Here is a 24,801-nt window from a genome sequence, read left to right on the forward strand (position 1 = left end):
TATAGACTTCTTTCTTATGCACTTGTTCCCGGATGTCTTTGCCAAGGTGGAAAGGCAACATTTTTGTCTTTTGTTTTTCTGTCTTCAGCTAATCACCGTCTTCCTGCCTGCCATGCTCACATCTCAAAACTAGCTTTCATTTCTATTTCACTCACAGGTTTTATATCTGCAGTATTTCTTACCATGCAGTCATATTCATAAGTCCTTCCTGTCCCATCTTTCCCAACAGGTTATAATTTAAAAAATAAGTGTTCTTTGTTATCCTTCTTGCAGATACCTTGCAGGTAGGACGACAAAGACAATATGAATTTAATTTGAATGAGGCTTTTTACTCAATTTTGTAAACTTGGTTTCCCTAGCCAGTGATGTGTCTGGTATTATTGGAGCTGCAGCATCAATATCTAGGAGCTGTTAGATGAAATCCACTAATATCACAATTTGCCAGGCTAGCATGTCACAGGTTAATTGCTTAGAAGTTACAAGTTCCAACTTAACATTAGAAAACAGTAAACAATTTTACTAAAAGCCATTTCAATCAAAACACACATCTTTCTGCCTCTGATGTCTGCAAGTGTTTGAATCTTAGAGTTTAAGTAAGGTGATGGGTGAATTGTCTTACTACTGACAATCTTTTACTTAGAAAAACATAAGAACATGAGCGTACCTAAGACTCTTGAGGGGGTTGTACATCCATGCCACACTTTTCACCTTTCTTTGTTTTGACAATTGTAACAGGAACAAAATATGTGAGGGGAAAGGGGTGTGGCCAAGGGAATGTGCAGTCCTAAAAGGGCCTGGTTTGGCCTAAAATCACTCAAACGGGCCTAAAATTTTCCGAAGGGGCCTAAAATCCATCTAAACCCAATTAGGTTTAGACTGAAATCACACAAAGAGGCGTACAATCCCCACAAAGTGGCCTAAAGTAACACAAAGGGCCCTAAAATTCACACGAAATACATACGGTATTGCATAAAATCAGCCAAATGGGGTTAAAATCATCCAAAACAGTTTAAATCCAACCAAAGAGGCCTAAAGTTGCCCAAAAGTGTTTTAAAACCCACACAAAAAGGCCTAAATTCACTCTTAAATCTCCCCTAAGGGCATAAAATCCACCCTGGAACTACCTGGTTTGGCTTAAAATCACCCAAAGGGACCTAAAGTCCACCCTAAAACCCAACAGATTTGGCCTAAAATCACCCAAATAGATCTAAACCCCAACCAAATGGGCCTCAAATAATCCAAAAAGATCTAAAATCCATCCTAAAACTGCCCAGCTTATCCAAAAATCACCAAAATGGCACTAAACCCCACCAGATTTGACCTAAAATCACCCAAAGGTGCCTAAAATCCCTCTAAGCATTCCCAGTTTTGCCTAAAATCACCAAAACAGGCCTAAAATCTCTGGGACTGGGAACTAGACTGAGACCAAGATCAGCACCAGAACTGGCACCAGCACCAAGACTGAGAGCGACATCGGATTCGAGACTGGCACTGAGAGCAGTGCCACTCTGGGACCAACACTGAGACCAAGACTGGGACCAGAACCGGCACTGAACTGAGACTGGCACTGCACAGACACTGGGACTGGGACCGAGTCTGAGACTGAAACCAGCACCAGAACTGGCACTGGGACCAAGACTGGCACCAGAACCAGCACCAAGACTGGCACCACTCAAGGACAAAGACTGAGACTGAAATTGGCACTGGGAGCACTCCAGGACCAAGACTGGCACAGGGACCAACACCACTCCGAGACCAAGACTTGAGACTGGGACTGAAACCAGAACTGGCATTGAATCTGACACCCTTGGACTGTGTGCCATGCAGAACCGTCCAGTCTGGGATCACATGGACTGGGATTCTACAGACTGGGACTTCACACACCAGGACGATCTGGATCAGGACCATCCAGACTGGGATCATGTGGACTGAGACCTTGCAGACTGGGATTGTACACACTGGGATTGTAGACTAGGATCACATGGACTCGGATTTCACAAGCTGGGGCCATCTGGATCAGAACCGTAGAGACTGGGATCATACAAACTGGGATCATCTGGACCGGGATGGCTGCACCAGAACCATGCGAACCGAGGTGGACCCGCTCGGCCCACAGATCCCTCCCAGTCTCGCCCTGGGGCGCGGCCAAAACTCCCCAGACCGAACGCGGCGATCCCGGAGCGATCCTGGAGCCAGTCCCGGAGCGATTCTGATTCCCGTTCCAGTTCTTTCTCAGTCCCAGGAGTGCTCTCGGTGCTGATTCCGGTCCCGGTGTCCATCTCGATCCCGGAGCGGTGCCAGTCTCGGCGCCGGTTCCAATTTTAGTCCTGGCCTCAGTCTCGGTCTCGGTCTTGAAGCGGTCCCGGTCCCAGTGCCGGTCCCAGTGCCGTTTTTAGTCCTGGAGTGTTTCCAGTGCCAATCCCAGTCTCGGTCCCCGTCCTGGAGCAGTGCCAGTCTCAGTGCTGGTTTCGGTGCGTCTCGGTCTCGGAATGCTCCCGGTCTCGGTTCTGGCCGCAGTCCTGGAGCGCTCATGGTGCCAGACCCAGTGTCGTCTTGGCCTCAGTTTTGGTCTCCGCGCCAGTTCTGGTGCTGGTTTCTGTCTTGGTCTCAGTGCTGGCCCCGGAGTGGTGCCAGTTTTGAATCCGGTGTCGGTATCAGTCTTGGTGCTGGTGCTGGTTGTGGTGTGGTGTGATCTTGGTCTGAGCATCGTCCCGGAGATTTTAGGTCCATTTTGGGTGATTTTAAGGCAAACCGAGCCCTTTTAGGACCGCGTTTCCCCTTGGCCTCACCCCTTTTCCCTCACAGTTCCCGCCCTTTCTCTGACCCCGCCTCATTCCAGTATTTCCACGCCCTTTTCATTGGCCACGCCTCTTTCCCCTTGAGTACCGCCCATCTGCTGGCGCTCTCTGTCCCGCGCAGGCGCAGGTTATTCTAAAGTTGCTCCCATGGGCGCCGTCATCTTTTCTCCCGGTCTCCCGACCCGGCTCCCGCATGTGCGAGACCTACGGTGGGGCAATGGGGGATCTATAGGGGGTCTGTAGGGGTCTCAGAGGACCTGGAGGTCTCCTTAGAGGATTTGGTGGGGGATCTGTAGGAGATTTGGGGCGGTTTATAGGGAGTTTAGGGCGTACCGGGGGTCCCTAAAGGGGGCTGTGGGGGTATAGGGGCTCTATCGGGGTCTGGGGGGTCTACAGAGGGTCCAGAGAGGTCCGTAAAAGGGGTCCGGACGTCCCTAAATGGGGTCTGGATGTCTGTAGGGGATTTGGGGGGGGATTCTGTGGCCTTTTGGGGGCTTGGGGGTTTCTATGGGGGCCTGGGGGAGCTTGTAGCGGGTCCGGAGAAGTCCGGGGGTGTCTGTGAGTCCCTGTGGGGGATTTGGGGATCTGGAGGTCTCCAAAGGAGGTCTGAGGGGATATATAGGGGATCCATAGAGGGTCCAGGGGGGCCTGGGGCACCCTATAGGGTATTTGGGGGTCTCTGTAGGGGATTTAAGGGGCCCTGGGGAGTTTTGCCATCTCTACAGTGGAATTTTGGAGTCCTTAAAGGAATTTTTGGCTCTGTACAGCTAATTCTTGGAAATTTGGGGTCCAAATTGTGCAATTTTGGGTGATGTATTGGGAAATATTTTTGAATTTTGGGGCCTCTATTAGGAATTTTGAGGAATTTCAGAGGAATTTTGGGTCCAAATGCAGGAATTTGGGGAATTTCAAGTCTAAGTGTGGTAATTTTGGTCTCTCTAGAGGGGATTTTGGGGGAATTTTGGGTCCAAACATGGGAAATTTGGGTAATTTTAGGTCCAAGCGTAGGAAATCTTGGGAATTTTGGGTCCTAACTTGGCAATTTGAGGAATTTTTTATCCCAGATATCCTCTTCAAGTTCTTGGTGATTGGCAGCACCAGCAAGTCCTGCCTGCTGCACAACTTCATCAAGAGCAAGTGTAGGAAATTCTGGGAATTTTCAAGGATTTCAGGAATTCTGGGGGAGTTGTGGTATTTTCCAGAACTTTTCAAGGATTTTTTGGGGTATTTTGGGGTGACTTTTAAAGTATTTTTAGGAATTTTCATGTGGTGTTTTTGCATTTTTTGAGTGTTTTCTGTTGATATGTGGGGAATTTGGGGAATATTTTGGGAATTTTGAGAATTCTGAAGTGTTGCAGAGTTTTTACAGAATTTTTGGGGAGTTTGGGGAATTTTTAAAAATATTTCTGGGCATTTTAATTTTTGAGTTTGTGGTTTCTTTTAATTTTCTGGATGATTTCTGTTGGTGTTTGGGGAAATTTTTGGGAATTTGGGAAATTCTGTGCAGTCTAGGAAGTTTTGGGAATATTATGGAATTTTTGTAGGCATTTTCATGTTATTTTTCTTTTTTGAGCCATTTTGAGGCTTTTTTCAGTTTTTTTTGGGGGGGGGTTTAAATAGTTTTTACTTCTAAAAAATATTTTGGGGGATTTTTTAAAAAGTTTTTTGGAATTCTGTGTCCCTCCAGACTCTCACTGATCCTGTGGAATTCTGGGCAATTTTATGTCACTCTTGGGTCATTTTTGGTCACATTTTTGGGTCATTTTATGTCATTTTGAGCCAAATTTTGTTATTTTGAGGGCATTTCTAGTCAGTTTTTTGTCCTTTTTGGGCCATTTTCTGTCACTTTTCAGACATTTTTTTGTCTCTTTAGGGGCATTTTTGGTGACTTTTGAGCCATTTCTTGCCGGTTTCAGTCCCGGTGTCAGTCTTGGTCTCAGCACAGTCCCGGTGCCGGTCCCGGTGCCAGTGTTGGTCCCGGAGTGCTCCCAGTGCCAATCCCAGTCTCGGTCCCATTCCCTGGGCGGTGCCAGTCTCGGTGCTGGTTCCAGGGCTGGTCTCAGTCCCAGTGCCAGTTCTGGTGCCGGTCTCAGTTCTGGTGTCAGTTCTGGTCCTGGTCCCAGTCCTGCAGCGGTGCCGGTGTCGGTTCTGGTGTCGGTTCTGGTCCCGCTCTTGGTCTCGGTGCCCGTCCCAGAGCGGTGCCACTCTCGGTGCCACTCTTGGATCCGGTGTCGGTCTCAGTCCTGATACCGGGGATTTTAGGTGGATTTGGGTAACTTTTGGTCAAACTGGGCAGACTTAGGGTGGATTTTAGGCACCTTTGGATGATTTTAGGCCAAATCTGTTGGGTTTTAGGGTGGACTTTATGTATGTTTTGTTGATTTTAAGCCAAACCAGGTATTTTCAGGATTGATTTTATGCCCTTTTTAACAGAATTAAGGGGATTTCTGGCCGCTTTGTGGAGATTTAAACCAGTTATGGCAATTTTAGGCCCCATTGGTTGTTTTAGGCCCGTTTGGATGATTTATCCCCAGTTGGCTGATTTTAGGCCAAACCATGTGGCTGTAGGGTGGATTTTAGTGGCCTTTGTGTTATTTTAGGCCACTTTGTGGGGATTGTAGGCCTCTTATGGTGATTTGAGGCCAAACCTGATAGGGGTTACGGTGGATTTTAGGACCACTTTAGACAATTCTAGGACCGTTTGAATGATTTTAGATCAAACCGGGCCCTTTTAGGACCGCGCGTCCCGTTGGCCACGCCCATCCCCCTCATAATTCCCGCCCTGTCCCTGACCCCGCCCCTTTCCCCTCCAATTTCGGCGTTCGGAACGGGGGAGGAGGAGGAGGGAGGGAGGAAGAGGCGGAGCAGCAGTAGAGTTTAGAATGAGAACGGCAGAGCAGGAATCGGGTAGCCGCTGCGGTCCCAGAACTCGCTTCATGCCCGGGATCATCGCGCCCCCAATCCCGCAGGTGCCCACGGAGGGGGGACACAAATATCCCGGGGGGGTCCCTGGGTTTGGGGTTTTTTGGGGGAGATGTTTGGAGCTTGCAGGGATCCAAAGCCGAGCAGCAGATGCCTCTCGGGGAGACATCATGAGCTCCCTGGGAGGTGTTTTTGGGGGTCCCAGTGTCGGCAGAGCCGCGGTGGGGGGTGGGGGGATGTGGGTCCCACCTGGGTGGGGGTTGGGCTTCCCGGGCCGGGCCCTCCGAGCCTGGGGACCTACCTGGGGGATCTCCTTCCCCTTCCCTCTTGCATGGAGGCAAATCCCATCCTCTCCTTGTCCTTCCTCCCCCAGACAAGGAGCTGAACATGGAGAGCAGGGAGGACAAATCCCCACAGCAGAACCTCGTTCTGAGCGGCTCCATGGGGCAGGAATCCAATGCAGAGGAAAAGGCCCAGAGATCCCTGACAAAAAGGGGCTGCAAACGCAGATGACAAGGATGTGAGGAGGAAAGACCCACCTGGGCTGGGAAGGTGGCTAGAGATGGAGCCAGAGCTCAGATCTGGTGTTCCATGAGCAGCTTCATGATTGGGCAAAGCCCCACAAGTGCTTGGAGTGTGGGAAGAGCTTCAGGCAAAAGTCCAGCCTTATCTGCCACCAGATGAACCATACTGAAGAGAGGCCCTACGAGTGTGATCAATACAGGAAGAGGTTTCAGCTCAGCTCCTGTCTCCTCCTGCACCAGCACACACCCACAGAGGAGAGGCCCTTCCGCTGCCCTGACTGTGGGAAGAGCTTCAAGGGGGAACTCCAACCTGATCCTCCACCAGGGGATCCACATCAGGAAATGACCTGACCCTACGAGTGTGGGGAATGTGGGAAGAGCTTCAGAGAGAGAGTCAAGCTGCTCCAGCACTGGAGCGTCCATACTGGGGACAAGTGTGGGGAATGTGGGAAGGGCTTCAGGTGCAGAGCCAACCTGAACATCCACCAAAAGATCCACACCAGCAAGAGGCCCTACACGTGTCCCCTGTGCGGGAAGAGCTTCGTGCTCTGCTCTGTGGTGGTTTAGCACTGATGTGCGGCTATGGATGGACTCTGGCTGACCAATAAGGGTACTGTCTACACCTCTGGACAGCCCAGTCTTAAATTAGAGATCCTAGGTGACTTGGGCCTTTTTCTCTTTCTCTGGTCAAGGGCAGGATGGGATCCTTCTTCCCCCACACCCTGGCATGGCTTTGGAATCTTTAGGATGGCCACTGCAGGCCTGGGCAAGCTTTAACTCTTTCCTGACACAGATTGAGACTTTCTTAAATTCTAACCCTTCTCAGAGATGAGAGAAAAGGCCAAATTGGAGACATGTAAAGACATCTAAGTCTGTGAACAAAGAGTGACTTCTTCAGTGAGAGAGATGACAAATTGCCTGAGTCCTAGGCTGAAATCTTCTGGGTGTTTTAGTAAGAGCATGTAATATGAATATGCCAAAGTATTCCTTTAAATCATGGACAATACAAATTGGGGAGATGATTTGTGGATTTGAGCAAAGGCATCTGAGGTGGACTGAGTGAATATTGAATCAGTACATGTGATCCTGTGGTCCCATGAGAGGTTTGAACAGAGAGAGATGAGAAGCCCTCTGCCAGTGAAGAAATGAGACGACATCTCTGTTCCCTGAGATGAAGAATCCTTTGCCTTTGAAGTTGCTTATTTTTAGAAGGTGACACCCCAATATCTGTGAGTCTACGACCCATATGTGTGGTCACAGGAAAGGCTACATGAATATGGGAGGTTTCACAGTTGCAGAATTTCTTGGGTGGGCTGCTTTTCTGTGAACTAGAAGCCACAAGCAGACTCTTTCTCTTGTGGAAAGTTACCAAAACAACAGGAGAGACTTCTCTCAGACTGAATTAATGATTTTTGTAGGTGGTACTGAACTAGAGTTCTGAGTTTTGCCTCTTTGATTGTTTGTAGAAAATGAACAGTTTGTGGTGGAAGAAAGGATTGGTCTAGAAGTTAATTTTTGTTTGTTTTCTTTTCCTTTACTCCTCTTAGTGCGTTAATAAAATCTATCTGTTTATCTTTAGCAGGAGCCTGTTTTGCCTTTTTCTCCTAAAATCGTATCTCAATGGTGGCAAACAAAATTCAGAGAACATAAAACCACCACATAAATGGTGCGATGACTCAGATTAGAAAACCAGAGTCACTATAGTCTAGTGAGATTTAGGGTGGACTTTAGATCCCTTTAGGTGATTTTATGCAAAGCTAGATAATTTTATGGTGGGTTTTATGCCCATTTGAAGAATTAAGGGTGATTTCAGGCCATTTTGTGTGGCTTTTAAACTACTATGGGCAATTTTCAGCCCCCTTGGTTGGATTTTAGACCTCTTCGGATGATTGTAACTGCATTTGGCTGATTTTTGGCAAAACCACATGGATTTATGGTGGATTTTAGGGCCCTTTGTGTGATTTGAATCCACTTTGTGGGGATTTTAGGCCCATTTGTGTGCTTTTGGCCAAATCTGATCGGGTTTAAGGTAGATTTTAGTCCCTTCGGAGAATTTTAGGTCCTTTTGGGTGATTTTAGTCCACACCGAGCCCTTTTAGGACTGCGCGTCCCTTTGGCCACGCCCATTCCCCTCACGATTCCCGCCCTGTCCTGACCCCGCCCCTTTCCCCTCCCAGTCCCCGCCCTTTCCTTGGCCCCGCCCTCCCAGTCCGGGGCCGGGCCCGGGGGAGGAGGAGGAGGGAGGGAGGAAGAGGCGCAGCGGCCGCAGGAGCGGGAGAAGACGAGCGGAGGGAGCGGCGGCTCCAGCGCTGCCTGAACTGGCGGCAGCGCCGGGATCATCGCCTCCCATCCCGCAGGTGCCCGGGGAGGGGGAGCTCGCCCCAAATATCCCAGGATTTGAGGTATTTTGGGGGGATGTTTGGAGCTCGCGGGGCTCCAAAGGGGAGGCGCAGATGCCGCTCGGGGGAACATCGTGGGCTCCCCGGGAAGTGTTTTTGGGGTGTCGCGGTGTCGGCAGAACCCCTGGGATTGCCGAGACCCCTTTGGGGGTTGGAGGGGCGGGATGGGCGGGAAAGGGGTTCGGAGGTCCCGGTGCCGGCAGTGGCTGCTCCCAGTATCAGGCCAGTCGCTCCCAGTACCTGTAAGTAGGGGGACAGAAGACGGGGGAGCTTTTCGGATTCCTGGGACTCTCAGCAGCTCGGGGAGGGCGGGCACCGAGCAAACGGGGAATCTTCTTCCCCTTCCCTCTGGCACGGAGGCAAATCCCATCCTCTCCTTGTCCTTCCTGCCGCAGACAAGGAGCCGAGCATGGAGAGCAGGGAGGACAAATCCCCGCGGCAGAAGCTGCTGGGAGAGGCCGTTCTGAGCGGCTCCACGGCGCAGGAACGCAACGGGGAGGAAAAGGGCCGGAGATCGGTGAGGAGGAGGGGCTGCAAAGGCAGAGGGCGAGGATGTGAGGAGGAAAGAGCCGGCCTGGGCCGGGAAGGCGGCCGGAGATGGAGGCAGAGCTCAGAGCTGGTGGTCCATGAGCAGCTTCGTGATGGGGAGAAGCCCCACAAGTGCTTGGAGTGTGGGAAGAGCTTCAGCCACCGGTCCTTCTTGATCCAGCACCAGATGATCCACACTGGGGAGAGGCCCTATGAGTGTGATCAATGCAGGAAGAGGTTTCAGACCAGCTCCCGTCTCCTCGTACACCAGAGAATTCACACAGAGGAGAAGCCCTTCCGCTGCCCTGACTGCGGGAAGGGCTTCAGACAAAACTGCACACTTGTTATCCACCGGCGCATCCACACCGGGGAGAGACCTCACGAGTGTGAGGAATGTGGGATGAGCTTCAGCCAGAGCTCTAGCCTCATCTGCCACCAGAGGATCCACACTGGGGAACGGCCCTATGTGTGTGGGGAATGTGGGAAGAGCTTCAGCCGGAGCACCATGCTGATCCAGCACCAGAACATCCACACTGGGGAAAGGCCATACGAGTGTGAAGAATGTGGGAAGAGCTTCAGGCACAGAGGCAACCTTCGAGTCCACCAAAAGATCCACACTGGGGAGAGGCCCTATGAGTGTTCCGAGTGTGGGAAGGGCTTTCTGATAAGCACCCACCTCCTTGTACATCAGCGGATTCACACAGAGGAGAGGCCCTATCGCTGCCCAATCTGTGGGAAGGGCTTCAAGCACAACTCCAACCTCACCACCCACCTGCGCATCCACACCGGGGAGAGGCCCTACAGGTGTCCCCAGTGTGGGAAGAGCTTCTCACAGAGCTCTAACTTGTTCCAACATCAACGGAGGCACCTGTAAGGGAAGCCCTGTGAATGCCCCCATTGCAAGAAGATCTTTGTGTGCTGCTCCAGGTTCATCCCCCACTGGGGGAGCCACTGGTAGAGCCCTGGTGACCCACATTCCCTGTGATCCATGTTGGGAAGACACCTGTCTGGTTATTTTTTAGATTTGGCCCTATTTGTTTTCTCCCTAAATTTGCACTCCAAAAGCCAAGAGGAATCACTGTGTCACCTCAAAACCACTCCAATCCCACTGAGAACAACTCATTCTTAACCCAAAAGGGCTCAATCCTGCCTCAAAGTGGCTTGTTCCCACCTCAGATAAACTCAATTTCCCACACCAAACATGCTCGATTCCACAGCCGCCAGGGTGAGATGGGTTGGAAGGAGACTGGGAGAGGTGGGATCCAAATTTGGAGCGGTGGGATCAGGATTGTGTGGGGTTGGCTGGGTGAGATGTGGTTTGATAGTAAATAAAACTTGGAGAGATCTTGATTCCTGCACCACTCATTTCCAGTCAGTTGCAGTTCAGTTTTCAGAGTGCCACCTTCTCAGCTGATTGTCTTTGTGTCCTCCTTTCTCTCCTGCCTCTCTCTGCCTGCTCTGTTTGTCTCTCAGTGTCTCTCCCGTGAGCCAGGGCAGCTCCCACCAAAGACCCTGCCCTGACTGAATTCCCACTGCAGGAGCTCCAACAGGCATGGATGGAGTTCTGGGGGCTGGCAGTGAAATGTGACTGTAGGATCTTGCTGCCCTTGGCTTTGGGCCCCTTCTCCAGAGCTTTGTCTTCAAGGGCAGGAAGATCTTTTTCTTGCTGGGAAGTGGAATTCCAGAGCCTTGGAGTGTGTGCCATGCAGGACCATCCAGAGTCGGATCCTGCAGACTTGGATGGACTGGGATCGTGCAGCCTGGGCCTGCACAGACTGGGACCATCTGGATCAATAGCATCCAGACTGGGATCATGCAGATTGAGACCATGTAGAGTGGGATTGTACAGACTGGGATTGTACAGAGTAGGATAACATTGACTGGGATTTCACAGGCTGGGGTCATCTGGATCAGAACCATAGAGACTGGGATCATACAGACCGGGATCACCTGGACCGGGATGGCTGCGGCGGAACGATGCGAACCGAGGCGGTCCCGCCCGGCCCAGGGGAACCTCCCAGTCCCTCCCAGTCCCGGCCGGGGCCGCAGCCAAAAGTGCCCGGAGCGACCGCGGCGGTCCCGGAGCGATCGTGGAGCCGATCCCGGAGCGATTCCGGGTCCCATCCCCGTCCCGGTGCCGGGCTCGGTCTCAGTCTCGCTCTCGGATCGGCGCCAGTCTCGGTGCTGGTTCCGGTGCCGGGCTCGGTCTCAGTCCCGGAGCGCTCCCGGTCTCGGTTCTGGCTTCAGTCCCGGAGCAGTCCCGGAGTGTTCCCGGTGCTGGTGCCGGTTCCGAAGCGCTCCCGGTTCCGGTGCCATTGTCGGTCCAAGTCTTGGTCTCGGTACCAGTTCTGATGGCGGTTTTGGTCACGGTCCCAGTTGCCAGTGCGGTGCCCGTCTTGGTTGCGGTGTCGGTCTCGGTCTTGGTGCGGTTTCCAATACTGATCTCAGTTTTGGTCCCGGAAATTTTTGGCCCACTTGGGTGATCTGAGGCCAAACCTGTTCGATTCAGTGTGGATTTTAGGCCACACCGGGCGGTTTTAGGACCGCGGGTCCCCTTGGCCACGCCCCTTTTCCCTCACGATTCCCGCCCTGTCCCTGACCCCGCCCCTTTCCCCTCCCAGTCCCCGCCCTTTCCTTGGCCCCGCCCTCCCAGTCCGAGGCCGGGCCCGGGGGAGGAGGAGGAGGGAGGGAGGAAGAGGCGCAGCGGCCGCAGGAGCGGGAGGAGAAGACGAGCGGAGGGAGCGGCGGCTCCAGCGCTGCCTGAACTGGCGCCAGCGCCGGGATCATCGCCCCCCATCCCGCAGGTGCCCGGGGAGGGGGAGCTCGCCCCAAATATCCCGGGTTTGGGGTCCCTGGGTTTGGGGTATTGTGGGGGGATGTTTGGAGCTCGCGGGGCTCCAAAGGCGAGGCGCAGATGCCGCTCGGGGGAACATCGGGGGGTCCCGGGGGGTGTTTTTGGGGTGTCCCGGTGTCGGCAGAGCCCCTGGCATTGCCGGGACCCCGTTGGGGGCTGGAGCGGCTGGAGGGGCGGGAAAGGGGCTCGGGGATCCCGGTGCCGGCAGTGGATGATCCCAGTATGCTCCCAGTCACCGCAGTACGAGCCCAGTTACCTCCCAGTATCACCCCAGTCCCTCCCAGTATGAGCCCAGTCACCCCAGTATCTCCCCAGTCCCCCCAGTATCACCTCAGCCCCTCCCAGTACGAGCTCATTCACCCCAGTCACCCAAGTATAAGCCAAGTCACTCCCAGTATCACCCCAGTCACCCCAGTCCCTCCCAGTATCAGCCCAGTCCCTCCCAGTACCCGTAGGTGGGCAGACAGAACACCGGGGAGCTTTTCGGGTTCCCGGCACTCCCAGCAGCTCGGGGAGGGCGGGCACCGAGCAGACGGGGGATCTCCTTCCCCTTCCCTGTGGCACGGAGGCAAATCCCATCCTCTCCTTGTCCTTCCTGCCGCAGACAAGGAGCCGAGCATGGAGAGCAGGGAGGACAAATCCCCGCGGCAGAAGCTGCTGGGAGAGGCCGTTCTGAGCGGCTCCACGGCGCAGGAACGCAACGGGGAGGAAAAGGGCCGGAGGTCGGTGAGGAGGAGGGGCTGCAAAGGCAGAGGGCGAGGATGTGAGGAGGAAAGAGCCGGCCTGGGCCGGGAAGGCGGCCGGAGATGGAGGCAGAGCTCAGAGCTGGTGGTCCATGAGCAGCTTCGTGACGGGGAGAAGCCCCACAAGTGCTTGGAGTGTGGGAAGAGCTTCAGCAGGAGCTCCAGACTGACCCGTCACCAGAGAACCCACACTGGAGAGAGGCCGTACGAATGTGGGGAGTGTGGGAAGAGCTTCATCCAGAAATCCGACCTGATCAGTCACCAGAGGATCCACTCTGGGGAGAGGCCCCATCAGTGTGGGAAGAACTTCAGCCAGAAAGGCAACCTGACCCTCCACCAAAAGATCCACAATGGGGAACGGCCCCATCAGTGTGGGGACTGGGAAGAGCTTCATCCAGAAATCCCTCCTGATGAGTCACCAGAGGATCCACACAGGAGAACGGCTCTACAAGTGTTCCCAATGTGGGAAGAGGCTTCGGACGAGCACCCAGCTCCTTCTACATCAGCAGAGTCACTCAGGGGAGAGGCCCTTCCACTGCCCCGACTGTGGGAAGGGCTTCAGGCACAACTCCGATCTCATCAGGCACCAGAGGATCCACACAGGAGAACAACACTACAAGTGTGGGGAGTGTGGGAAGAGCTTCATCCAGAAATCCCTCCTGATCAGTCACCAGACGATCCACAGAGGAGAACGGCCCTACAATTGTTTCCAGTGTGAAAAGAGCTTCAGGCAGAAAGGGAACTTGATCCTCCACCAAAAGATCCACACTGGGGAACGGCCCTATAAGTGTTCCCAGTGTGGGAAGGGGTTTCGGATCAGCACCCATCTCCTTGAACATCAGCTCATTCACTCAGAGGAGTGGCCCTTCCACTGTCCCGACTGTGGGAAGGGCTTCAGGTACAACTCCAAATTCATCATCCACCGGCACATCCACACCGGGGAGAGGCCCCACCAGTGTCCCCAGTGTGGGTAGAGCTTCTCGCAGTGCTCTTACTTGACCCAACACCAACAGAGACACCGGTAAGGGAAGCCCTGCGAGTGCCCCCAGTTCAGGAAGAGCTTTGTGCTCTGCTCCATCTCCAGCCCCCACTGGAGGAGCCACGTTGGGCAGAGCCCTGGTGACCCACATTCCCCGTGTTCTGTGTTGGGAACTCACCTCGCTGGTTTTTCTTTAGTTTTGACCTTAATATTTTTCTCTTCTCCCTCTCTTTGCACTCCAGAAGCCAAGAGGGATTGTAGCCCTGGTTTCGTGCCTGAGATGTTTTGATTTTCTGAAATTCTTTTCCCGGGGAATTTCTCAGTCTTGGTCCCGGTACCAGTTCTGGTGCCGGTTTTGGTCTCGGTCTCGGTCCCAGTGCCGGGGCCTGTGCAGGGCCGGTCTCAGTTGGGGTATCGGTCTCAGCCTTGGTGCCGGGCCGGGTTCCGGTGCTGATTCTGATCTTGGTCCCGGTCCCGGAGATTTTCGGCCCATTTTGGTGATTTTAAGTCAAACCGGGCGGTTTTAGGACCGCGGGTCCCCTTGGCCACGCCCATTTCCCCTCCCAGTTCCCGCCCTGTCCCTGACCCGCCCCTTTCCCTCACGATTCCCGCCCTGTCCCTGACCCCGCCCCTTTCCCCTCCCAGTCCCCGCCCTTTCCTTGTCCCCGCCCTCCCAGTCCGGGGCCGGGCCCGGGGGAGGAGGAGGAGGGAGGGAGGAAGAGGCGCAGCGGCCGCAGGAGCGGGAGGAGAAGACGAGCGGAGGGAGCGGCGGCTCCAGCGCTGCCTGAACTGGCGGCAGCGCCGGGATCATCGCCCCCCATCCCGCAGGTGCCCGGGGAGGGGGAGCTCGCCCCAAATATCCCGCGGGGGTCCCTGGGTTTGGGGTTTTCTGGGGAGAGGGATGTTTGGAGCTCGCGGGGCTCCAAAGGGGAGGCGCAGATGCCGCTCGGAGGGAACATCATTGCCTCCCCGGGAGGTGTTTTTGGGGTGTCCCGGTGTCTGGCAGAGCCCCTGGGATTGCCGAGACCCCTTTGGGGGTTGGAGGGGCGGGATGGGCGGGAAAGGGGTTCGGAGGTCCCGGTGGCGGCAGTGGCTGCTCCCAGTATCAGCCCAGTCCCTCCCAGTATCCGTAGGTGGGCAGACAGAAGACGGGGGAGCTTTTCGGGTTCCCGGCACTCCCAGCAGCCCGGGGAGGGCGGGCACCGAGCAGACGGGGGATCTCCTTCCCCTTCCCTGTGGCACGGAGGCAAATCCCATCCTCTCCTTGTCCTTCCTGCCGCAGACAAGGAGCCGAGCATGGAGAGCAGGGAGGACAAATCCCCGCGGCAGAAGCTGCTGGGAGAGGCCGTTCTGAGCGGCTCCACGGCGCAGGAACGCAACGGGAAGGAAAAGGGCCGGAGATCCCTGACGAGAAGGGGCTACAGAGGCAGATGGCGAGGATGTGAGGAGGAAAGAGCCGGCCTGGGCCGGGAAGGCGGCCGGAGATGGAGGCAGAGCTCAGAGCTGGTGGTCCATGAGCAGCTTCGTGATGGGGAGAAGCCCCACAAGTGCTTGGAGTGTGGGAAGAGCTTCAGGCAGAGGTCCAGCCTTATCTGCCACCAGAGGATCCACACAGGAGAAAGGCCCTATGAGTGTGGGGAATGTGGGAAGAGCTTCATCCAAAAAACCCTCCTGATCCGTCACCAGATGGACCACACTGGGGAGAGGCCCTATGAGTGTGATAAATGCAAGAAGAGGTTTCAGCTCAGCTCCTGTCTCCTCCTGCACCTGCGCACGCACACAGAGGAGAGGCCCTTCCGCTGCCCTGACTGCGGGAAGGGCTTCAGGCAAAATGCCCACCTCACCACCCACGGGCGCATCCACACTGGGGAACGTCCCTACAAGTGTGGGGAATGTGGGAAGAGCTTCAGAGAGAGAGCCAAGCTGATCCAGCACCGGAACGTCCACACTGGGGAAAGGCCATACAAGTGTGGGGAATGTGGGAAGGGCTTCAGGCACAGAGGCAACCTGAATGTCCACCAAAAGATCCACACTGTGGAGAGGCCCTACGAGTGTTCTCAGTGTGGGAAGGGGTTTCTGACCAGCACCCAGCTCCTTGTACATCAGCAGATTCACACAGAGGAGAGGCCCTTCCACTGCCCCGACTGTGGGAAGGGCTTCATCTGCAACTCTGCCCTCACCACACACCGGCGCATCCACACCGGGGAAAGGCCCTACAAATGTCTCCAGTGTGGGAAGAGCTTCTCACAGAGCTCTCACTTGACCCAGCATCAATGCAGGCACCAGTAAGGGAAGTCTTGTGAGTGCCCCCAGTACAGGAAGAGCTTTGTGCGCTGCTCCAGGTTCATCCCCCACTGGAGGAGCCACGTTGGGCAGAGCTCTGGTGACGCACATTCACTTTGATACAGGATAACCTGCCTGGTTATCCTTTTGTTTTTGCCTTAATTTTTTTCTAGCTTCTTCATTCCTTAAAAATAGCCAAAACAGTGTTGAAAAGAAAGATATTGATCAATGATGTCTAAAGTGACATCATTTCACACGTATTTGAAAAAAAAATTATTATTTGGGTCCACATTCTGGAGGATTTGTGGTGTTTCGGGGCATTTTGGGCATCTCCCTCTCTTTGCACTCCAAAAGGCAAGGGGGGTTGGTCTGTAACCCTAAACTGCCTGAATCCCACTGAGAACAACTGACTTTTACCCGAAAACTGCTCAATCACACCTCAGAATGGATTGTTCCCATGAAAGAAAAACACAGTCCCATGCCAAACTTACTCTATTCCACATCTGCCAGGGTGAGATGGAACTTGAAGGAGATTGAGGAGAAGTGAGATCCAAGTTTGAGGCATTGGGATGGGGATTGTGCGGGGATGGGTGGGTGGAATTCATTCTGATAGTAAATAAAACTTGGAGAGTTGTTGATTTCTGTCCCATTCATTTCCAGTCAGTTGCAGTTCTGTTTTCAGAGTGCCACCTTCTCAGCTGATTGTCTTTGTGTCCTCCTTTCTCTCCTGCCTCTATCTGCCTGCTCTGTTTGTCTCTCAGTGTCTCCTGTGAGCCAGGGCAGCTCTCACAAAAGACCGTGTCCTGACTGAATTCCCACTGCAGGAGGTCCAACATCCAACTGGATGGAGTTCTGGGGGCTGGCAGTGAAATGTGACTGTAGGATCTTGCTGCCCTTTGCTTTGGGCCCCTTCTCCAGAGCTTTTCCTTGAAGGGCAGGAAGATCTTTTCCTGTCTGGGAAGTGGAATTCCAGAGCCTTGGAGTGTGGGCCATACAGGACCACCCAGACTGGGATCGTGCGGGCTGGGACCACATGGACTGGGATCCTACAGACTGGGCCTGCACAGACTGGGACCATCTGGATCAGTGGCATCCAGACTGGATCATACAAACTGGGACCATGTGAACTGGGATAGCTGCACTGGAACGATGTAAACCGAGGTGTTCCCACCATTCCCAGGGCTCCCTCCGAGTTCCTCACAGTCCCTCCTCCCCCCTCCCAAACCCGACGGTCCCTCCCAGTCCCCCCCGGGAGTGCAGCCAGAACTCCCCGCAGCAAACGAAGTGGTCCCAGAGCAATCCTGGAGCCAATCCCTGAGTGATTCCAGATCCAATCCCCGTCCCAGTTCTGGCCCTGGTCTCAGTTGCAGGCCTAGAGCACTCCTGGTGCTGATCTCAGTCCCAGACTCAGTCTCAGGGCAGTCCCGGAGTGCTCTCGGTGCTCATTCTCGTCCTGGTACCAACCTCTATCCTGGAGTGGTGCCGGTTCCAGTCTCAGTCTTGGTCCCGGAGCGCTGCCAGTCTCAGTCCAGGTACCGGGTCTGTTTTCAGTTCTGGTCTCAGTCTTGGTCTCAGTCTTGGTCTCCAAGTGGTTCTGGTACTGGAGGCAGTGCCGATCTTGGTCCTGGAGCGCTCCCAGTGCCAATCCCAGTCTCGGTCCTGGAGCCATGTCAGTCTCGGTGCTGGTTCCGGTGCCTGTCTTGGTCTCGGTCCTGGAATGCTCCCGGTCTCGGTTCTGGCCGCAGTTCTGGAGCGCTCCTGGTGCCAGTGCGGGTCCCCGTTCTGAACCGGTCCTGGTGCCGGTTCCAGTGTCTTGGTCTCAGTCTTGGCCCCAGTACCAGTTCTGGTGCCAGTTTTGGTGTCACTCTCGGTCCCAGTGCGGGTCCTGGAGCAGTGCCAGTCTCGGTTCTGGTGTCAGTTCTGGTGCTGATCTTGGTCTCGGTCCTGGACCCAGAGATTTTAGATTCATCTGGGTGATTTTAGGCCGAACTGGGCAGGTTCAGGCTGTGTTTTAGATTCCTTGGAGTGATTTCCAGCCTTTTAGGGTGGATTTTTGATCCCTTTGGATGATTTTAGGCCCATTTGGGTCTGGTTTAGGCTCATTTGGGTGATTTTATGATAAATTGGGCAATTTTTGATGGATTTTAGGTCCCTTTGAATGATTTTAGCTCCATATGGGTGCATCTTAAGCATGCATGGGAGATTTTAGGCCGCTTTTTTTTGCCCATGTGTGGATTTTTGGTCTCTTTGGGTAGTTTTAGGTCAAACAAAGTCCTCTTATGGTGATTTTAGTCATTTAGTGTGGCCTTCAGGCCATTTGGGGTGATTTTAGGCCAAACCAAGTATTTCAGGGTGAATTTTACACCCATTTGGGAGATTTAAGGGTGATTTCAGCCCATTTTTGTTTGGGTTTTAAACCACTGTGAAAAATGAGTTTCAGTTTTTGGTAAATTTAAATAAATATGTTTAATAAAATAATTAAGACAATTAGTAGTTTAAAGAAAGCCAAGTACGGCCGGCCAGGTGACTTGGCATTCAGCCAAGTCCACACTTTGCTATCTCAGAGACACTCGTTAAATACCCTTCCTGTTATATCAATATATGAATATTCATAAAATTCCATAAACTAGTTTCCATATTCCAGGAACTGTTTTGCATGGCTCCTTCTTGGGTCCGCCTTTTTAGAGCATGCGTGTTTCGTGGCTGTGTCTTTTTTATCGCTTCCAGTTTGGGCCTTGGTCCATGCTTTCTTCAGGTGGTAGATGCTGATAGTTGGTATCAATAGTAGGGTCCTCTTTACATGTTTGCTGGATGTTATCCTGACCAAACAGACAGTTTAAGCATACTTACATCAGTCAACATTATTAACCATATAGCACACATCTTGCGAAAAGCCAATTCTATAATATATATATAACAACCAGTTTGTGCCTAATTTTCTAAAAGCAGAAATAAAAACTTATATTCCATATCCTTACCACAACATTATTAACCATATAGCACACATCTTGCGAAAAGCCAATTCTATAATATATATATAACAACCAGTTTGTGCAATTTTAGGCCCCTTGATTGGATTTTGACCCCTTCAGATTATTTTAACCCCATTTGACTGATTTTAGGACAAAGCATGTGGATTTAGAGTGGATTTTAGGGCTGTGTTCTTTTTAAGCTACTTTGTGTGGATTTTAATCTCATTTGTCTGATTTAAAGCCAAACCTGATGTGTTTTAGGGTGGATTTTAGGCCCCTTTTGAGAATTTTAGGTCCATTTTGGGTGATTTTAGGGCAAGCCGGGCCCTTTTAGGACCGCGCGTCCGCTTGGCCGCGCCCTTTTTCCCTCACAGTTCCCGCCCTTTCTCTGACCCCGCCGCATTCCAGTCGTTCTCCGCCGTTTCATTGGCCCCGCCTCTTTTCCTTTGAGCCTCGCCCATCTGCTGGCGCGTTCTCTCCAGCGCATGCGCAGATTACTCAGAAGTGGCTCTCCCGGACGCCGCCATCTTTTCTCCCGGTCTCCCGACCCGGCTCTGGCGTGTCCGATACCTACGGTGGGAAATCTGTAGGGGTCTGGGGGGACCTGGGGGTCTGTTTAGGGGATTTAGTGGGTAGTCTGTAAGGGATTAGAGGAGGTCCATAGGGGATGTAGGGCGGTCTAGGGGTCCCTAAAAGCGATCTGGGGGGGGGGGGGTGGGCTGTAGGGGTTCCATAGGGGTCAGGGGGCTCTATAGAGAGTCCGTAGGGGTCCGTAAAGGGGGTCCGGGCGTCCCCAAGTCCGGGGGTCTCTTTTGGGGATTTGTGGGAGTCTGGGTGGCTTTTTCGGGGGTTGGGGGAGTCTACAGGGGTCTGTAGAGGTCTGGGGGAGCCTTTAGCGGGTCCAGGGAGGTGCGGGGATGTCTGTGCGTCCCTGTGTGGTCCCTGTGCGACCCTTTGGGGTGGTCTGGGGGTCTCCAAAGGGGTCTGAGGGGACTGTACGGGATATATATGGGATTTATATTGGGTTCAGGGTAGCCTGGGGACCTTTATAGAGGATCTGGGGGTCTCTGTGGGCGATTTTGGGAGGGCTTGGGGCTTCCTAAAAGGGGTTGGGGGTGGTCTGTAGGGGATTTGAGAGGGGCCTGGGGGTCTCTATAGGGGATTTAGGGGGGGTCTGGGGGATCTATAGGGAGTCTGGGGAGTCACTGAAAAGGGTTTGGGGGAGTCTGTAGGGTCTCTGTAGGGGCCTGGGGGAGCCTATAGAGGGGTTGCGGGGGGCGGGGTGGTGTCTTGGGATCTCTATAGGGAAATTTTGGGATCCTTAAAGGGAATTTTTGGCTCTGTACAGGGAATTCTTGGAAAGTTAGAGGTCCAAATGGGGTGATTTTGGGTTTTCTGTCAGGATTTTTTTTTGAATTTTCGGGCCTCTGTTGGAAATTTGGGGGAAATTTTGGGGGATTTTTGGGTCCAAATGCAGGAATTTGGGGAATTTTGGGTCCAAGTGTCAGAATTTTGGAATCTCTAGAGGGGATTTTTGGAACTTTTGGGGTCCCCAGGGGAAATTCTGGGTCCAAACTTTGGAATTTGGGGTCCCAAAAGGGAGGCTTAGAGGGAATTTTGGATCCATACTTGGGGATTTTGGACTCTCTGGAGGGGAACTTGTGTGGGGGTGCTGAAATTGTCTCATAGGTTTTTTAGTTGTAGGTTTGATGTGATTTGGACTTTAACCCCAGCCAGGTAAAGTTCTTGGCTTGGATTGTTCTTATCAGAAGTTGATAAGAGTTTCCAAGGCAACCTAATCCTCTGCCCAGAGTTTCGGTCATCCCATTGTCTTTTCCCCCATCACAATGTATATTCTCCCCCCCATGCCCATCATCCCCCAGGCCCGAAACCTTCTCGGAGAGGTGTCGGACAGTGATTGGAGGATCTCCCAGGACTCCATCCCAATTTACCTGATTTGTTGATGTTGTGTATTGCATTTGGCCTTACCCACCTGGCTTTGTTTCATTGGTCTTGTAACTTGTGCCCACCCCTGAGATTTCTGGGGAACAAAAACCCCTCGCAAACCAGGCCCGGGGTCACTCTCCAGAGGCACAGGCCTGGAACCAGGGGCTGCCCCTGTGTTTCCCGAATAAAACCTTCTTCCTGAGCCTTAAAGAGTGTCCCCTCTTTCGAACCACGGCCGTGACAGCCAAGGCGAAGGTACTGTAGAGCCAAAGACCCACGCAAAGGTACTGTTGGGGCGTATCAGAGCTAGCAGGGTGATCCAGCCGAACGCTGGGCTGGCCTGAGAGACAGATACGCGAAGCAACAAACTTGGATCCAAATGTGAGAAGTTTTGGCTATTTTTTTCCCAGATTTCCTCTTCAAGTTCTTGGTGATCGTCAGTGCTGACACAAGCAAGTCCTACCTGCTGCACCACTTAATTGAGAACAAGTATAGAAAATTCTGGGAATTTTCAAGGATTTCAGGAATTCTGGGGTGTTGTGGGACATTTGGGAATTTTTGGGAATTATTTTGAGGGACTTTTTGGGTATTTTGGTGGGGTTTTTAAAGTATTTTTAGGAACTTTGGGGGTGGTGTTTTTGCATTTTTAGAGTGTTTTCTGTTGGTGTTTGGGGGCTTTGGGGAATATGTTATGAATTTGGAGGAATCTGAGGAGTTGGGGAGTTTTTAGGGAATTTTAGGGGAGTTTTGGGGATTTTTTTTTTAATATTTCTGAGCATTTTTAAGGGTTTGGGTTTGATTTTTTTTTTTTTTTCATTTTCTGGGTGATTTTTGTTGGTGTTTGGGGGAATTTTTGGGAATTTGGGAAATTCCAGTTAATAGTGGAAATTTTGGAAACATTGTTGGAATTTTTGGAGGCATTTTAAGTTTGTTTTTTTTTTTTTTTTTTCCTTGAGGCATCTTGAGGCTTTTTTCAGGTATTTTTTTAAAGTAATTTGTCTTTTTAATGAGATTTATAAGGTTTTTTTGGAATTTTGGGGAATTCTGTGTCCCTCCAAGCTTTCCCCCATCCTGCAGCATTTTGGGGGGTTTTCTGTCACTCTTTGGTCACTTTTTGGTCATTTTGGCTACTTTTGTGCCACTTCCTGTTATATTTGGTAATTTGGGGAATTTTTGTCATTTTAGGGACATTTGAGGCAATTTTAGCCACTTTTTGGGCCATTTTATGTCATTTCAAGCCATGTTTTGTAATTTCAGGGACATTTCTAGTCAGTTCTTGGTCATTTTTGGGCCATTTTGTGCCATTTCCTGTCACTTTTCAGACATTTTTGGTCTCCTTGGGGGCGTTTTTGGTGACTTTTGAGCCATTTCTTGCCGGTTTCAGTCCCGGTGTCAGTCTTGGTCTCAGCACAGTCCCGGTGCCGGTCCCGGTGCCAGTGTTGGTCCCGGAGTGCTCCCAGTGCCAATCCCAGTCTCGGTCCCAGTCCCTGGGTGGTGCCAGTCTCAGTGCTGGTTCCAGTGCTGGTCTCGGTCTCAGTCCTGGTCCCAGCGCCAGTTCTGGTGCTGGTCTCAGTTCCGGTGTCAGTTCTGGTCCCATTCCCAGTACTGCAGCGGTGCCGGTGTCGGTTCTGGTGTCGGTTCTGGTGTCGGTCTTGGTCTCAGTGTTGGTCCCAGAGCGATGCCACTCTCAGTGCCAGTCTCAGATCCGGTGTCAGCCTCAGTCTGCTGGTTCTGGTACTGATCTTGGTCCCAGTCCCAGAGATTTTAGGCCCGTTTGGGTAATTTTTGGTCAAATTGGGCAGGTTTAGGCTGGGGTTTTGAGCCATTTAGTGTGGATTTTTGGCCCCTTTGATTTTAGGCCAAATCTGGTGGGGTTTAGTCCCATTTGAGTGATTTTAAGATAAAGTGGGCAGTTGTACGGTGGATTTTAGATTCCTTTGGATGGTTTTTAGGCCCATTTGGGTATGGTTTAGTCCCATTTGGGTGATTTTAGGCCAAATCTTTTGGGTTTTAGAGTGGACTTTAGGTATATTTTGTTGATTTGAGGCCAGACCAAGTATTTTCAGGGTGGATTTTACAGCAGACTATGGAATCTCCTGGAAGCAAATGTCCACTGGTTCACATTGCAGCCTCCTAGAGCGCTGGAGACTGTTGTGACACAATGGGAACAGAGCGGGCTGTGACATCACAGTGCGACTGCATGACATCACAGAGTGGGCTGTGAGTCACAGGTGGCCTGTGAGGTCACAGAACATGCTGCATAGCATCACAGAGTGGGTTGTGACCTCACAGAGCAGGTTGTGTGCTGTGAGGTCACAGTGCAAGCACTGCCATCATAGACAGAGGCTCTGTTACATCAGAGAGCAGCTCTCTGATGTCTCAGAAAAGGCGTGGGTTGTGACATCACAGTGCTGACCGTGACATCACAGTGAAGGCTATGACACCACAGAGCTGGCTGTGATCATAGTGTAGCTGTAAGATGGCAGAAAGCGGGCTGTGAGGTCGAAGTGTCTGTTGTGACACTATAGTATGGCACTATGAAACCACAGAGAGGGCTGTGTGATATCACATGGGGTGGTGTGACATCACAGGAAGAGTGTGTGACCTCACAGCAGGCTGTGATATCACAGGTGACCAGGTAACAACACAAGGGATGGTGTGATGTTGCAGGGGAAATGTGACATCACAGGGGCTTAGTGAGGTCACTGGGGAGGTCACTCCACCCCGCCCCCTCCCTCACAGTTCCGCCCAAAAAAGTCCAACACTGCTCGTGCACAGCGGGGTCCCCTGTCCCCCACCCCTGGTGCCGCAGCCTCCCCCAGAGGATGTTCCACAAGATCGACCCCAGAGCCTGACACGGGGCCGTGGGGGTGGGACAGGGGGACAGGGATCCCCCGGCAGCGTCCCCGTGTCCCCCAGGGCCAGAGCCTGGGCCAGGCCTCCTTTGCCCTGGTACCAACCAGGGCCTGAGAGCGCTTAAGAAATCCCCAGCAAGGGATCAGCAAAAAACCAGATTTAATATCAAGTGACAGCACGACAAAGTTCCTTGGCCAGAGTCACTCTCCTCCTGACTGGACACTCCAGGCACACCAAGGAAACAAAGCAACAACAACACCAAACAAAATCCAGGCAATCAAACCAGAAATGAACCCAGAACTGTCGCTCTGTGTGTGTGTGTGACAAAAGGACAGTGAGGGCAAAGATAAAAGGAATACTTAACACTCAACAGTATTTAACTTAGTTTATAACTTGTATTAAATGTAACAACTTAGCAAAAGAACAACACCTAGCAGCCATTTAACTTGGCTTACATGTTGTGCCTTACTCACAGGCCTGACTGACTCAGGTATCCAAGGCACTCCAACCCCTCAGAGAGCCACATTTCTGCCACATTTGCCAGGGCACGGGCACTCGTGTGTGCACACAGACAGAAAGAAGCAGTGCAAGGCACCTGTGAGAAATCCCCCTGCAGGGCAGGGAAATGCTCCCTGTGGATGCTTTGGCATCTCCCCAGCGGGCCAAGGGTTGAGCCTCGAGGAGTGGGGGCTCGGCCCCGGCCCCGTCGTTGTTTGGGGATCCCCCGAGGGCAGCAGACAGGAGAGTTCCCGGCTGGCAGAGGCCCCACCCAGAGGGAGGGTGCTGGCCCAGGAGAGCTCCAGGGGCTCCTTTTGGAGCGCTGTTTGTAGGGCCCCAAGAGAGGGGCTTTAGTCACAGCAATGGTTCATCTTGGCCATACTTGGGATCAACAGCCTTCTTTGGAAGTGTGAGAACAGGGATGTTGTGCCACTGAGGGAACAAAAACACTCCCCAGGGCTGCTCCTAAAGAATCCAGGACCTCGTTGGACAGCAGCA

At 52.6% G+C, this 24,801-nt stretch overlaps 1 protein-coding gene and 1 pseudogene across 2 annotated transcripts in view; one reads left to right on the top strand and one right to left on the bottom strand.

Annotated features, from left to right (window-relative positions):
* The window catches only part of LOC310918360 (olfactory receptor 14J1-like), a 537,521-nt pseudogene that overhangs the window by 286,162 nt on the left and 226,558 nt on the right, over positions 1–24,801 (bottom strand). The window lies entirely within an intron of this gene.
* LOC310918283 (uncharacterized protein) lies at positions 8,520–16,757 on the top strand. The gene is made up of 3 exons (XM_083877137.1): positions 8,520–8,646; positions 9,039–10,041; positions 14,365–16,757. The coding sequence occupies exons 2-3, from the start codon at positions 9,053–9,055 to the stop codon at positions 16,034–16,036; spliced, it is 2,661 nt and encodes an 886-aa protein (XP_083733263.1). The 5' UTR covers positions 8,520–8,646; positions 9,039–9,052; the 3' UTR covers positions 16,037–16,757.

Source organism: Zosterops lateralis, assembly GCF_965231275.1.
Source record: "Zosterops lateralis genome assembly, chromosome: 23".
NCBI classification, from domain to species: Eukaryota; Metazoa; Chordata; class Aves; order Passeriformes; family Zosteropidae; genus Zosterops; species Zosterops lateralis.

What these genes read in the sequence shown, in the direction of transcription:
- LOC310918283 (XM_083877137.1), top strand. Translation starts at nt 9,053, where the DNA reads ATGGAGAGCAGGGAGGACAAATCCCCGCGGCAGAAGCTGCTGGGAGAG. An exon ending in CAACATCAACGGAGGCACCT is followed by an intron (nt 10,042 to 14,364) that starts GTAAGGGAAGCC and finishes TTCCCGCCCTGT; the next exon opens with CCCTGACCCCGCCCCTTTCC.